Source organism: Rhyacophila brunnea, unplaced genomic scaffold, assembly GCF_057557595.1.
Source record: "Rhyacophila brunnea isolate RB1 unplaced genomic scaffold, BYU_Rbru_1.0 scaffold_1, whole genome shotgun sequence".
Lineage (NCBI taxonomy): Eukaryota > Metazoa > Arthropoda > Insecta > Trichoptera > Rhyacophilidae > Rhyacophila > Rhyacophila brunnea.
In genome coordinates, this window is record NW_028232751.1 from 10,830,757 (window position 1) to 10,845,393 (window position 14,637).

General features: G+C 33.8%; 1 protein-coding gene across 3 annotated transcripts in view; it reads right to left on the reverse strand.

Annotated features, from left to right (window-relative positions):
* ClC-c (chloride channel protein 3) overlaps nt 1-14,637 on the reverse strand; it is a 70,207-nt gene that overhangs the window by 12,064 nt on the left and 43,506 nt on the right. For all 3 annotated transcript variants that reach the window (XM_085941247.1, XM_085941241.1, XM_085941252.1), the window contains 7 exons: nt 12,610-12,639; nt 9,712-9,851; nt 6,737-6,940; nt 4,530-4,839; nt 2,640-2,779; nt 1,144-1,326; nt 285-499 (listed from right to left, as the gene is read on the reverse strand). In XM_085941247.1, coding sequence (XP_085797373.1) covers nt 285-499; nt 1,144-1,326; nt 2,640-2,779; nt 4,530-4,839; nt 6,737-6,940; nt 9,712-9,851; nt 12,610-12,639 — 1,222 coding nt within the window. The remainder of the gene's footprint in view (nt 1-284; nt 500-1,143; nt 1,327-2,639; nt 2,780-4,529; nt 4,840-6,736; nt 6,941-9,711; nt 9,852-12,609; nt 12,640-14,637) is intronic.

The window sequence follows — 14,637 nt, forward strand, 5'->3', positions numbered from 1 at the left end:
AAAATTTCTTAAGCAATTATGATAATTATCGAAAAATTTAAAGAGTTGTCGCGCGACTTGTTGCCGGTGTGGCCGCACTTTTATGACGACCACACTCAGTATTGTCAAATAACTTCACAACCACACCAAACAAATTATTGGCCTTGTGCTATTTATTCTAGTTTCCACTGATAATTTCAAATAAATAAATCTTTAATATTATATATAGTGTGTTATCTCTTCACATACCTTGAACTAAATACTAATTAACCCAAATGATAAAAGATAAATATAATTAAACTCACCACAGAGGATCGGAGTTAGAAATCCCACACTGGTTGAACAGCAAGTAAATGAGCTGTGAAGTATTCATTCGGGTGTAAGGGTTTGGATACGCGATGACAGCAGATATCAGGGTCACCACAAACACTTCCATGACAGGGTACTGACCGAGCTTGGAGAATTTACGATAATGGCACCAGTAAATATTAGCTTTGATAAACAGAGCGGCTATGCACCCCTGAAAAGAAAAAAACAAAAACATTTCATTCAATTCATACCAATACATTTTATAACTTGGATAACAAATCTTTTTCGGCAGGTTTGTGTCAAATATATAATATTAAAAATTCTTAAAAAAAATCATATGTCATGTAAAAAACTAAAATATAGGTAGTTAAAAAACGATAATTAATAAAATCATACGTTTTTACAGAATGGTTCATTGTAATTCTTCATTATCGAGGTAATTTTTTATGTTCGACTTGACATAATTTATTGTCGAAAATAGTTGTTTGCGAACATATTACAGCAATTGCTAATTTTTTAATTGGATTGAATCAGGTGAGGATTTCTACCTATTTATTCTCCGATAATACTACTTCAATGCATTCTTCAACATTTCAAAAAATTGTTTTGTTTATAAATTAACATGCACAAAATTATTTTTCCATGTCCATTGAAATTCTATGTAGTCTCCTACTGAGAACTGTGAAATTGTCTATTTGTTTCAAATGCAAAATGAAAGAATATTTTTATGAAGATCAGCAAGATTGTCTTTTTCAAAATTAGACATTGTTAATAAATGCTTCTTTAATGATGGAAAATATTTTAACCACCATATGATACCTATTAATGATATTAGTGTGATTATTTGTGACTTACCCCAATGATTCCCAATCCTACAAATGGCACCAGTTCAAAGAATATCCAAGGTTTGTTGTATTCAACGAAAAATAATACAGAATGCTCGTTCCCGAAGGGATTGATGGACCGCAGGATGAAAGCGGCAATCAGGGCGCAGAAGAAAGACCGCCACAGAGTCTTCAATGGGAAGTAGTATGACACCTGAAAGAGAAACGGTAAAAAAATGTTCAATACCCCACAGAATATTATGATTCATCATCATCAGCAGTACGACCTAATGCGGATCATCGCCACCTCTGGAAACTTCTCTACAGCCATCTGTATGCCACAAGCACCTTTCGCCATCCAGTCTTTTGGATAGTTGGATTAGTTGGATGTCTTCTACCCAACAGATTCAGGACACATTGTAGAACCAATACAGTTAATGGTTGTACTATTTTCAACACATGCCATCTTCACATAAGATCTTTCTCAATATCTTTCATTCAAAGTTTTTCAGCTCAACATTAAAATAGTATTATTTAAATAAGATCCAAAATCACGATTAATCGCAAGTATAATATTTTTATCCCACAAAGCAAAAGGTTGAAGTGTTCGTCTGTACAATGAGGGGCGAATTGATAAAGAAGGTTGACTATGTAAAATACCTCATTTGTCATCTACAGGAAAACTGAAGACTAGATAATTAGAGCAAGAAGCATCTTTGAAAAATGAAACATTTCTTCTACAATTTAGAAAGACTTAAATGGATGGCAATTGGGTGCTATATTGTACTGGGATACGAAGTCAAAGCCTGAATATTAAATGACCATTAGAAAATAGAAAGCTTTCGAAATGTGGCTATATCAACATACCAATGAGAATTTCCTAAACTGATCACATTACCAATGAGGGGATTTAGGATGACCCATAATTGAACTAATAGCTACCACCACATATAACACAATGAAAAGTATACTTTACTCCAGCTTATATTACAGGAAAAGGTATAGGGCACCATGAATAAAGACAGAACGAGATTGTCTTGGCTCAATCTTTAAGGTATTGGCAATCTCATATAACTGGCACCGGATAGATATATATTTCAATTTGGTTGCCAACCTTCGATAAAAGACTTCTTTAAGGTTATAAGTATACTCTATTACTCTCATTGTTTGTTCCTTTGTTCCTATTTGGTGTCACCAGTGGATTATCAATTCTACAGCTGTGGAATCGTGATCTCAACATAGATTATTTAGAAATATACAAATTATTATACTAGCAAAAATGGAAATAGTAATAAAAATATTTAGTAAAATGATTTATTAGACAACACTATAAGTAGAATCTCACAAAGACCCATCCTCAATCACAAACCGCGCTGTGCAGACCTACTTCTCTGTGGAAATTTAATATATATATATTTGCACAATTGACGGCCTTCTGTTCGCAAACGTGCGGAAGTGTCAGTCTGATAAGAGTGGATTTTACAGTATGTTTTTTGGGTATCAGTTGCAGATTGGCATAATAGTTACCTCCTCAAGACTGAACAAGACACCTCCAATGGGAGCGCCAAACGCTACCGACACACCGGCAGCAGCTGCCGCTGACAGGATCTCCCTCTTTTTAGCTTCGTTTCGTCCATATTTCGGAAACAAATATGAGAATATATTTCCTGAAAAATGAAAGCAATAGTACAAAGTTATAAGGACATAATTATTTAACAAAGTTCTTAACTTGCAACTATCTAATACATTGCTATATAATATATGGCATATTTTAAAAATTTAACAGCACCCACCAAATAGGTCATTAAAAAAACTCTTAATAAAGGGCGCTATAATAATATGACTTTTGTTTTGTTTCTTTTGTGAACAACAAAGAGTCAGACCATTAACTGTAAACATTCATATGAAATTTTTGTACTTCAGCGATTCCAAAAAGTTTTTAGTGTAGTTGAATTGGCATTCATAAAAAAAAATATTTTCAGAACCTTGTTTCATTGAAAAATAGCAGTTATTAACATGATGACCTGTTTTGCCATTTGGTTATAATGAAAGAATAAGATAATGATGCTTGCAATGCATTGGGCTTTCATCCAAATAATGATGGTTTGTTCCATAAAACAATTTGCTTTACGGTTTCACTGATTCAAAATGCTTTTATATTATTGTAGCCCTAACAAATAAATCTCAGAGCACAAGTGCAACATTGCTACTAATGAAACTGAGTGCAAAATAGCTGTCAGTTAATTTAATCATTAGCCTTAGTAATTTTTTTAGTTCCACTTTCATAATAATATGTATAATATTTCTATATATTCATCATCAGCCTGAATCTATCCACTGCTGGATGAAGGGCTCTTCAAGCTGCTTCCACTTCTTTAGGTCCGTGCATTGCGTTGCCACGTACTTACGCAGAACTTTATCATTTCATAGATCCAGCGGCCTCTAGGTCTACCTTGCGGACATTATGTACTTCTTGGATACCACTGGATGACTAGATTTGTCCAACGATTATCTCTTCTTCGAGCTATGTATCCAGCCCATCTTCATTTAAGGCTTTTAATAAACTCTATTACATCGCAAACCCTTGTCTGCTTCCTTATCTACTCATTCCTCTTTTTGTCCTTTCGCGTTATGCCCAGCATGCACCTCTCCATACCATGTTGTGCTACTCTAAGTTTCTGGATCTCTCTTTTACTTAGGGTCAATGTTTCACACGCATATATGATCACGGGAAGCACACACTGGTTAAACACTTTGCACTTTAGGCACAGTGGAAGGTCACTTTTGAAGACATTATTCAGGCGGAAAAAAGCACTCCAGCCTAGCTTTACTCTGCGAACAATTTCATCAAATATACATCCATCTATAGACACTTGTTGTCCCAGATAGATGTAGCTTTTCACCTGTTCGAGCTGAGTCCCATTGATCTTTTTGGCCTGCAAAGCAGTTGAACATGACTTTCGTCTTTGTAACATTTATTATCAAACCTACTTTGTTGCTTACTTCAGCGAGTTCCTACATTCTGCTTTGGAGGTCTTCTGAGTCTTGCGAGAAAATTACTATGTCATCGGCAAAGCGCAGATGACTGAGGTATTCTCCATTTATGGGGATCCCTTTGTCATTCCAGTCAAGTTGCCTGAATAAGTCTTCAAGGGTAGCTCTATCTATATATATTCTATCTTCTATATATTATAATATATAGAACGAGGTTATATTCAACATTTTTGCACTATATAGATAAAAAAATATAAACACTTTGCAGAATAGAATGCTGTGCTCAGATCTTCAATAAAATTAAATTCAAACCAAGCACATTCCATAAGGTTTTATTTAGTATTAAATCAACGTTTATGAGTATAAAATCAAATTGTGTGATGAGATTGAAATTGATTCTTAATAATACATGAGTGAACTTACCAAGACAACTAGCTATATGAACCATCGGCCCCTCCTTTCCAAGTGATAGTCCTGACGACACGGACAACATCAGTCCGACGGATTTGATAATCAAGGTCCACTTTCCGAGGTACCCTCTGATGATGAAGCCACTTAAAATGGTTTTGATTTCAGGAATACCAGAGCCGCAGGCATACGGTGCAAACATCCTCACAAGGGAGGCAGAGAGTGATGCAAACAGCAGCGCCCAGATAATGTAGAACAAGTAGGAAATTACATAGGAACCAGTCCCTTCACGAGGTTCACCAAATACTTCAGGCCACGTAAGCCACTGAAAAGCAACATACAGTGAACATTATTATAGGCAGAAGGAAAATTGAATGCGGGAAGACCCTGGTATAAGTGGCTAGATGGCCCACAAAAAGACTTACTACCGCTAAAAAGTAAAAGCTGAGGACCAGGCAGAGTGGAGAAGTCTACTTGAGGCGTTCAAGGTCTACCCCGGTCTGCATCGCCAAAGAAGAAAAAAGAAGTGTACATGGTATTTGGCTCTTCAACTAGAACAGGCAAGCCCAACCTGCGGCCCAAATGAAAACTTTTTGATTGAAGTTTTCCGCTTTCTATATTTCTATATTTTCTAAACTTCTCGTAAATTTACCACATTTATATTATATTTTGTGAAATTAGCTAGTACCTGTTTTTATGCTTATGCCAGCTCCACACACTGGCAAGCGATACAATGGTGAGAGTGAGACGACTATAATCTGAGCATTGCCAAATCAAGAAATCATCGAAGCATCGTCAAGTTCAAGAATATTTTCGCAAACTCGAATCTGACGATAACATTTTGTATACCAAAATTTGATGGCTGAGTCGTGGAAACTGCTTATTAAGATTTTGGAAATCGAGGAAAGAAATTCGAATTTTATGAACAAGAAGTGGCAATAATATATGTGAATTTTACGATGATCAATGGCTTCTAGATTTATGTTTTCTTATAGATAAAAACAATGGAATTAAATGAATTAAATTAGAAGCTGCAAGGTGAAAATAAGGTAATTACAGAATGTTATCAAGATATAAAATCCTTCGTAACAAAACTCAAGCTTTATGAAAATCAATTACGGTCAAAGAATTCAATTCAATTAAATGACTTTAATATTGACCGTAAAGATTTTTTTAAATATTCTAATGAAGTCATAAAATTAATCAAATAATTCGATACCAGATTCAAAGTATGAGGAAACGTTCAAAATAACTTCTTAAGGTGACGCATCAGTGAAACGCCAAATAATGTTCAACTGTACGCGCGACGAAAATTTGTACTTGCTTTGCATTCATTGAGAGAACGTGGAGTCGGACGCACGTCACTTTGCTGCGTGATGGCGACGGGCCAATTAATTCTAAAATCGTGTAAAGATGACTAAAAACTTTACCCATTTACTTTAAAAAGCAAACATGTCAATGAATATATTATTATTGATACTAATAGAATAATAAACAGAACATAAAATGGACGTATGTTGGATTTATATGAGAAATAATATTTCGTTTGACAGGCGTCATTTTCACCCGCGACCCGCAATCCGCACATCGCCTAGCAACGATCTTTTTAGACCGTGCCTCAACTAATGCATGGCCTTAACTCCATTTAACGTGTAGGTGGAATCAGCGCCTCCAAATTTACAAATGGAGTCAATAGAACTGCAATCAAGCATAAAGTTAAAGTGCATGTTCGAAGGGAATAAGTTTGAGTTTTATCATAAATATATCCTCGAAGACAAATTTCCGAAATTAAACGACTGGCAATGTGCATTAATAACACCAGCATTTGGGACTACATATCGCTGCGAATTGTTCTTTTCGAAATTAAATATAGTAATAGCAGGTTGCTCGATGGAAACACGACCAATCAACTGCGATGCGCGTCGGCTAAATTACCAGTCGATATGAAAAAGATAGCAAACAATATACAAAAACAAGTGTAACATCAATTATAAGGTAATAAAATAAAATAAATATTTTGAATAAGTTCTTTATTTAATTTATTTTATACATTGTGTGGCCTACCTAAGCTCAGTAATATTTTTTTGGCCCATCAAACGATTGGGGTTGGGCACCCCTGAACTAGAATATCAACTCATACCTAAGTAGTGCCTCTTGCATTTGGGAAAAATATGCTGCCGAAAGATATTGTTACGGGTGATATTACTTTCTCCGTCACTAACCTGTGAGCAATTGCCATGGTCAAATGTCGTTTCATTAGATGACCAGCAACACTGTTCGCGGTTAAACCAAAACGCTTGTGGACAGATGCCGAACTTGAGATCAGTCATCCAACTGGCACCAATATCGATTACTCCTGCAAGCGCTCCGGTGAACAAGCCTACCAATAGAACGCAGACCCATCCTGACCACGCGTCATGCGCACCCTGAAATTCAAAACAGAAAATACAATAACCATTTAAACGTACTTTTAAACTAATAATTTTAATTATCAGGTCAGTGGATATTCATAACTTACTATTTCATGTTATGAAGACATTCAATTAATCTAAAGATAATTATGTTCTTGCCCTATTATCGAAATATTGAGATTATCGCCAAGATTGGAAAATATTGTTCCCCACATTGCTTAAATGGGTATACGGCTACACTAAGAGATTCTTCGCAGTAGGAATGACATATAACCCTTGTGCTATCACTTTTCAAGACTTTGTATTATTAATACGTTTACACACAAATAAGAAATGTCAAATTATTAATTAACAGTGAAGGAATTTTAGTTCCACCAAATACATATTAAAATATACAGATACTGTGACTATACACTGATCTGACTCAGCAACTGTGACCTCTCAACTCATATCATCGTGCCTAGGTGAAACACATATTGATCAAACCTTGTACCATACAGTTTTGTAAAAAAACTACAATCTTAATAATAATTCGCGAGTGGAGAACTACAAGGTTCTAAGTGTTTGTCCTTGAAGAAACAAAAGTAACAATGAGGCAGCTTAGAATTCTACTTCATTGTTCGGTTTGTTTTCTCAAGGACGAATACTTAGAACCTTGTAGTATTAGGCTCGCGAATTGTACTCGTCCAAAATAATATCTTTATAGTATTTGTAAATAATCTTATATTACTTTATATTCACCACATTGCTAAAATTTCTACAACACATGTATTTCATTATCATTTACATTGTACACTTAATCAGCCATGAATATCAAAGATTAAGTACCTATATTAGAGTTTTATAATATTAGTGACATTGAGAGAGAGAGAGAGAGAATAGAGGGGATAGCTGGTAAATTTCTAAATCATAATTGACCAGAGAGATCCTCAATTTGTGATAAAAAAAATCAAGAAAGACCAAACATGATACAAGTTATCAGGTAAAACATGTGTTGGACAAATATAAAACAATTCCGTATCCAATGCAGATAGCAACATAAGGAAATTATCATCAATTACCACGGAGTGAACACTGAATCTATAGAACAAATTAAATAATATTATATTAGCATATGAATTCCACTCCAACAATCATCTCTTCTATTCTATCGCATCTGCTATCCATTAAGGTCCTCTATAATATCTATTGCGTATATACGCTGTGTAGTTTGAATTAATACATACTATTTAAGTATATTATATATCGCAGGGTTAATCCAAGAAGTACATGTTATCAGCAAGCTGTAGAAACCTCCGATATGACAATTTTGTCAAAATGTATTTTTTTATATCTTCTGTTCATTTATACCAATCACTGCATATTTTAGTAAAAGCCTTATTATACCACCAAAATTAAAATATAATTAATTAGAGGAACCTCCGACTTAACATGTGATTTTAATAAAACTACAATTTAGGTAGTATTCACATCATAGCTATTACAAACACTAAGGATAACAATAAATAAAAATAACAACAACAAATAATTGTATAATAAATTTATTCACAGACTTGAAAGTCTACTGTCAAATCTGTGCTTATAGAACAGTTTTTCATCTCCCGTAAATTTTAAATATTGTCACATCAGAGGTTTGAAAAGTTCAACAACAATATGTCAAAAAAAACATACTCTAACATTGATAATAAAATTGTTTTTTCTTCATAAGAAATATATTATATTAATAACATACACCTATATTAAATGTTTAATACGTCATCAAGCAGATTTATTCAGTGTACCCACTTCCAATTATTTTTTTATTCCCTTGTGAATACCATTTAAGTGATTTCTTGGATTAATAAATCAACGTAATGTTTATGTAAACAGGTGCATCTAAGGGTATAACATGAAGAAAGTAGTTCTCTGACATTTTCGACCAAACGTTTATTAATTTCAATGTTCAGTTTGAAACTTTTCAAAGATGAATTAGAGGTATTCATAATAACTACTTACTTCACCATGTTCGATTCTGAGAGGATCATGTAGGTCCCCACAGAATAAAGGTTGTATAAACAGATTTTTTTAACGAGAAATGGATGCCTCTTGCTCAACCTATTAGATTCATACTCTGACTCCAAACACAAATTAAAAAACAATATGTGCATTTGCCAGACCCAGGATTCAAACCTGGGGACCCACGACATTCTAAGCCAACCCTTAAGCCTGTCAGCCATTGTGGGCAGTGCCCACAATTCATAGTAAACATAATAATATAATCCAATTGCACAAACAGTAAAGAATAAATTATATTTATATTATCCACTACAACATTGGCACTATTTCGTCGGTCCCTATTAAAAAAGTCGGATCTGCAAAATGCTATTCTTCAGTACGAGCAATCAAAGATGTTTCATCAAATATCCTTTTTGACCTATTGCTTGACATAATGAATAAAAATACGGATTATAGAAACTTTTCTAAATGTTTATAAAAACATCTGTCTGTCCGGTGAACATAGCAGCAACTGTCAGATCCGACGCATCTTGCTCACCCACACCCAGCCAACAATGTCGGTTGGTAAGAACCGACATTGTTATTCGGACACTCTCGGTAGATCCGTCATTTTTAACTTGAATATCTCGAAATTTTTCAAACAAACAAAAGAAACTGTGATTGTGGTATAAATGTTTAAAGTGTTTAAATAACTTTTACGTAATAATCTGAAAATGACAAAATTTCAGATCCAACTTTTTTAATAGGGACGGACGATTTGTAGTAAGTTGCTAGTTTTAAGAATTCATTACCTTAATTAAGTCCCATATAGAATCATGTCTCTTTTTAACGATATATCGGTGCCGCATGCGGTCTCTGGCAATGTCTCTTTGCCAGTCAATAGTGTGGAAGTCATCATACTGTCCGATTCCTGGGATGTCATCTGCTTCACCTAAAATTAAAATATGATTTGAATTTAAAAATAAAAATTAACAAAAGGTGACATTGACAGCATTCAAGGAGACTGGTCAACATATCTGGTCCAGTGTATTTCTTATGGCATAACAAGTAACCTCCACTTTTTGACAACAGTGTAGACCAGGGATCGGAAACGCGGCTCCCTCGGAGAATGTTTGATGTGCCTCCAAGATACCATCAAATTATTATACTGTCACTCCATTAACAAGTTGAATATCTTCATACTCGAAAGCAGGTTCCATCGCGTTACTGGAACTTACTAATGGTCTTTTCAAAATTTTGTTCCATGATTTTTTCAAAGTTGACACATCTAAAGAATTTCAACTATCTGCTGCCATGTAGCAACAATCTTTTAAATTTATTTTCTTGTAGAAGAAGCTGATAACTGTTTCTTCATTATTTTCGTCTGCTAGCAATAATCGTCGAAGCATATGTTTTCTATATAAAATTGGAATGTTTCTATTACACCCTGATCCATCGGTTGTATTACCGACGTGACTTTGTCTTTGTATGAACCACATAAAAATACACTCTTCAACTTCTTTATTTCCTGCTTTTTCATAACTTTCCGCTCTGAGCTTCTAACATTAAACAATTTGTAAACTTCATAATAGTTTCACTTTGTTTTTTATATCCGAGATAGCTGACGTTCTGACACCATATTTATTAGATAGATAACGCCCCGAGTCACCGCGTTTCAAAGCATCGATTATATCCAATTTGTCTTTTAATGAAAATAATCCGGATAATCGACGTCCGGATAATCGAGGTTCTACTGTAAATAAATATTATTTGTATATTATTACAGATTTTTAAGTATTCCATCAATACATATTCTATTTTGCTGATTGAAGTGGCATTAACATGATAAAATTCAGAGTGTATGACCCTCTATAAAGTTGAGATTATGATATATTTTTTCTGAAGGAATAGAACTCAATTATAATAGTTTTGAAACAATGTAGAATTAAACAAATATAACTTTGTTTCAAAACCATTATTATGATTATTAACCAATCGCTCAACACATTCGATTCATCCAAACAACCTTTAAAATACAACATGAATGCTGACTGTAATTGCCAGCTACAGAATTGTTTGAGAATCCATTATAGTTGGTGAAAAACTACTTGAGTTGAAATGATTGTTTCAAGTTAATGATGTTGGCAGCCGTTTCAGATTGTTATCAGAATGATAAATCCTTATTGTATTTAAATATTACAAAATTAAAGTAAGACTGTTCGTATATGACGTCACGCTCTAGGGGGGAGGGGGTATCATATAAAGTGATGATTTTGACGAAGGAGGGGAGGGATGATCAGAGAAAATGTGGTATCACAAATTAAATAAAAAATATGTATATTATTGTATATAAGGATAAACAAAAAACTTTTTTTTCAGGGGGGGTGTCAAAAATGTGACGCAGTATATAGACATAGTGGTAAAAGGTTATGTGACAATGGGGGGGGGGGGGTTAAAATAGTCAAAATCGTGTGACGTCATATATTTTAGTATGTACCTAATGATGAATTTGTAGAATTCAAAAGATTGTCAGATTATATTAAAAAATGGCTGGATTTATTTAATGTTTAAATATCAATAATTATCATTTTTTAGCTCAAGCGACATTTTCATGAAACGGTAATGTAGGTAAATGTAAATGTATGTGCGTAATGTAGTGTGTAAGCAGTGATCATTAATATTTTTTTTTCCTTTTGGAAATGTCCTTTGATCTATTTTTTCAAATAGCAGCTCAAATAATCAAGCAGTATAAAAGCAATATGAAAGCTTGTGTAAAAATAAAAATAGCTTACTTACACCAATAACCAGTGGACAAGAGAAGCAGATTTGACAATAAACATTAAAGATTCAAAGCAAGAATGACATTTCAACAATTAAAGACAACATAAAGAAATCCTTACAAACTTATTTCTATTGCAATTGCTGTTCCAAATCGAAACAATATGGAACTCCACAAAGTGGAAAGACTTTTTTATAAGGAACGGTTTATAGCCATTCGCTTAACCAGTTTGAGAGCTAGCTACGGGATTCCAACCCGCTACCCAGGACACTCAAACATATGATGTGAATAAACATTTATTAGATCAAATTATAATTACATAGGTACTTAATTGTAATATTTCATGTACACATATAATCTTTAAAATTATTATTATATTAAATAGTTTATTGTGTTTGTCAATAAAATTATGCTGACAATGTAGGTATTGTCAGTAATATTTCATAAAAATGACAAAAAAAAAATCAATTTACGCAATACAATGACTGGTATGTATCCAATTAAGTGTACATAAAATTAAATGTTGTTAGGATGTGAAAGCGGCTTAGTTCTTATCAACAAATTGCTATAGCCAAGTTTCCATATTGTTTTGAAAAATACTATTCATTGTTTATCTATGCATGAAGAAATATGTATACATAATTATGTTTTATTATATAATATTGTCTCGAAGGGCGAATAGTGGGAAAACCGCGATTACTCGATAAATCACTTTAAATAATAATGAAATTGTACCGCTATGTAAAATAATTACAAATGTCATCAAGCCACTATCGTAGCGGTGCTTTTAAAACGATGGTAAAAGAGTCGAACATCGTCTAAATCTTTTCTATTAAACTACAGCAGGTAAATAAACATATTGTGATATTCTACGACAGAGTATAATTTTAAATAGCAGTACAATAATAAAAATAAAGAAACGGTCCCTTACCTTGCATCCCGGAAAACATTACGCTCTCACCTACAAAGATAATAAAATATAATCAATTTGTGTATTCGGAGACATAATATCGAAGGATTGACTACACGAACCACTATTTTGCGACAATTGCCGTTTGTGTATATAAAAATTACTTTCACGACGTAATAACAAGCCAACACACGGCAATGACAAGTCACACACAGAGAATGACAGCTAGCTTGCAACTATGTATGAATGTATGTCACGAATTAGTGTTGAAAATGGTCAGGTAGGTATAAATAATAAGTCAGCATCTTCAAAGGTTTGCCGCACTGATATTATCTATGGCACTGATGCTGGGTTGCCGCGAAAAAAAACAACACAGGAGAAAAAAACATATCGTATCGCTGTGTTGCCAATAAAATAAAATTCTATGATTATCTAGTTTCAAACGTAATAAAATTGTGTGGATAAAAAAATCTATTATTTTCAAAACTCCCCGGAAAGATTCTAAAAGTTCAGCCTGGACCAATCCACCGCTGGATGGAGGTGTCTCCAAACTAAATCTATTACAGCTTAAAAGAACTATCAAAATCCAACAATATTGTAAAAATAAATGTGCACAGGGAAATTAAGTACAATAGGTAGGTACCTACTTGTTTTATTCAAACAGATACATATGACGAAAAAAATACCAACTCACGATTGATTAAATTTTAAAAACTGCTGCGATTGAGTTCCAATTGAATGGCGTACCTATATTATGCATTAATTATTATTAATAGACATTTCATTTAAGTAGGGTAATGAAACTACAAATTTGTGTTTTTTTTTTGCAGTGCTTTCCATTATAATATCTTGAATGTGAACACCTTAGCGGTGGTCGGCGGAACTACAAACCCCCTTTCACGTATGTACAAATCTATCCACAGAACAGATTATTTCTGAGTTCCCTAAATCTATCCGAACACAGGTAGATAATAATATACATACCGTTCCCGGTTTCACCCAATATCAACATCGCTATGAAATCGCAACCATGATACACTGGTTATAAAATTGTTCAAATAAATATCCATCAATATCTTTGATGGCGTTTAATTTAAAACTCTTGAATAAGTAATTAATACAGGCATTTTTTTTTATTTGTGTTGAAAACTTGCTAGCATTTTAAATGTCTAAAAGATAGACAAGGCTCATCGCACATTATGACGCCGAAACGTAACCACAAACCACAGGAAATTACAGTATATACTGTGTACATTTCAGGGACGGTAGGGACTATCTAACCACGGCAAGATCCAAAGGACTATACGACAAGGCCGCGTAAAATTAGTATATTATTATAATACCTACCAAACAAGTAAGAATGCTTCGTCAAAGCCGGCCTACTTTTAAAGCGGAATTCAATAGGTACATTTGCGTCATAACAGGTAATAATAATTCCACCCCTTGCCTAGGGTACGCAGTTTTATCCTCCAAGAACATTAATTAATTCACTCATAATATACGTAGGGCGTTCATCATAACTATGGCCACATTGAAATAAATCTGTAGGTACATATTGGGACTTGTCTAGGGATGCTTCAAGTCAATGACATTCTAATATTTAAAAGGGTAAGCAGATCCACATGTGAGCCTACTAAAAATTGCTCTACCTGTAATACCGTCCAGTGATAAAATATTTGATCAAAAATTGGAAGAAGTCGAAGGATATTGGGAGTATATTTTTTGAAACTATCAAGACAAAATTTAGAATAAGCAGTGGATAAGGGTGAAGTCCATACATGACCCCCGCAAGTAAAAACTGAAGAAATTTGCAGGAAAGCTGATATATTAATTTTAACACAAGACTACTAAAGGGTTTTCGAAAACATAAAAAATAGGCATCTAGCAGATACAGGTTGGAAAATATCTCTTGAAATATTGGACATGTGTTCCGTGAATACTGAAACAATTTTAGGACACTAGGCGACAATAATAATAGGATAACTTGTAGCTGCTGGATGAGGACTCTGACATTTTTTTTCATCGTTTGGTGACTGCTAATTAGACATG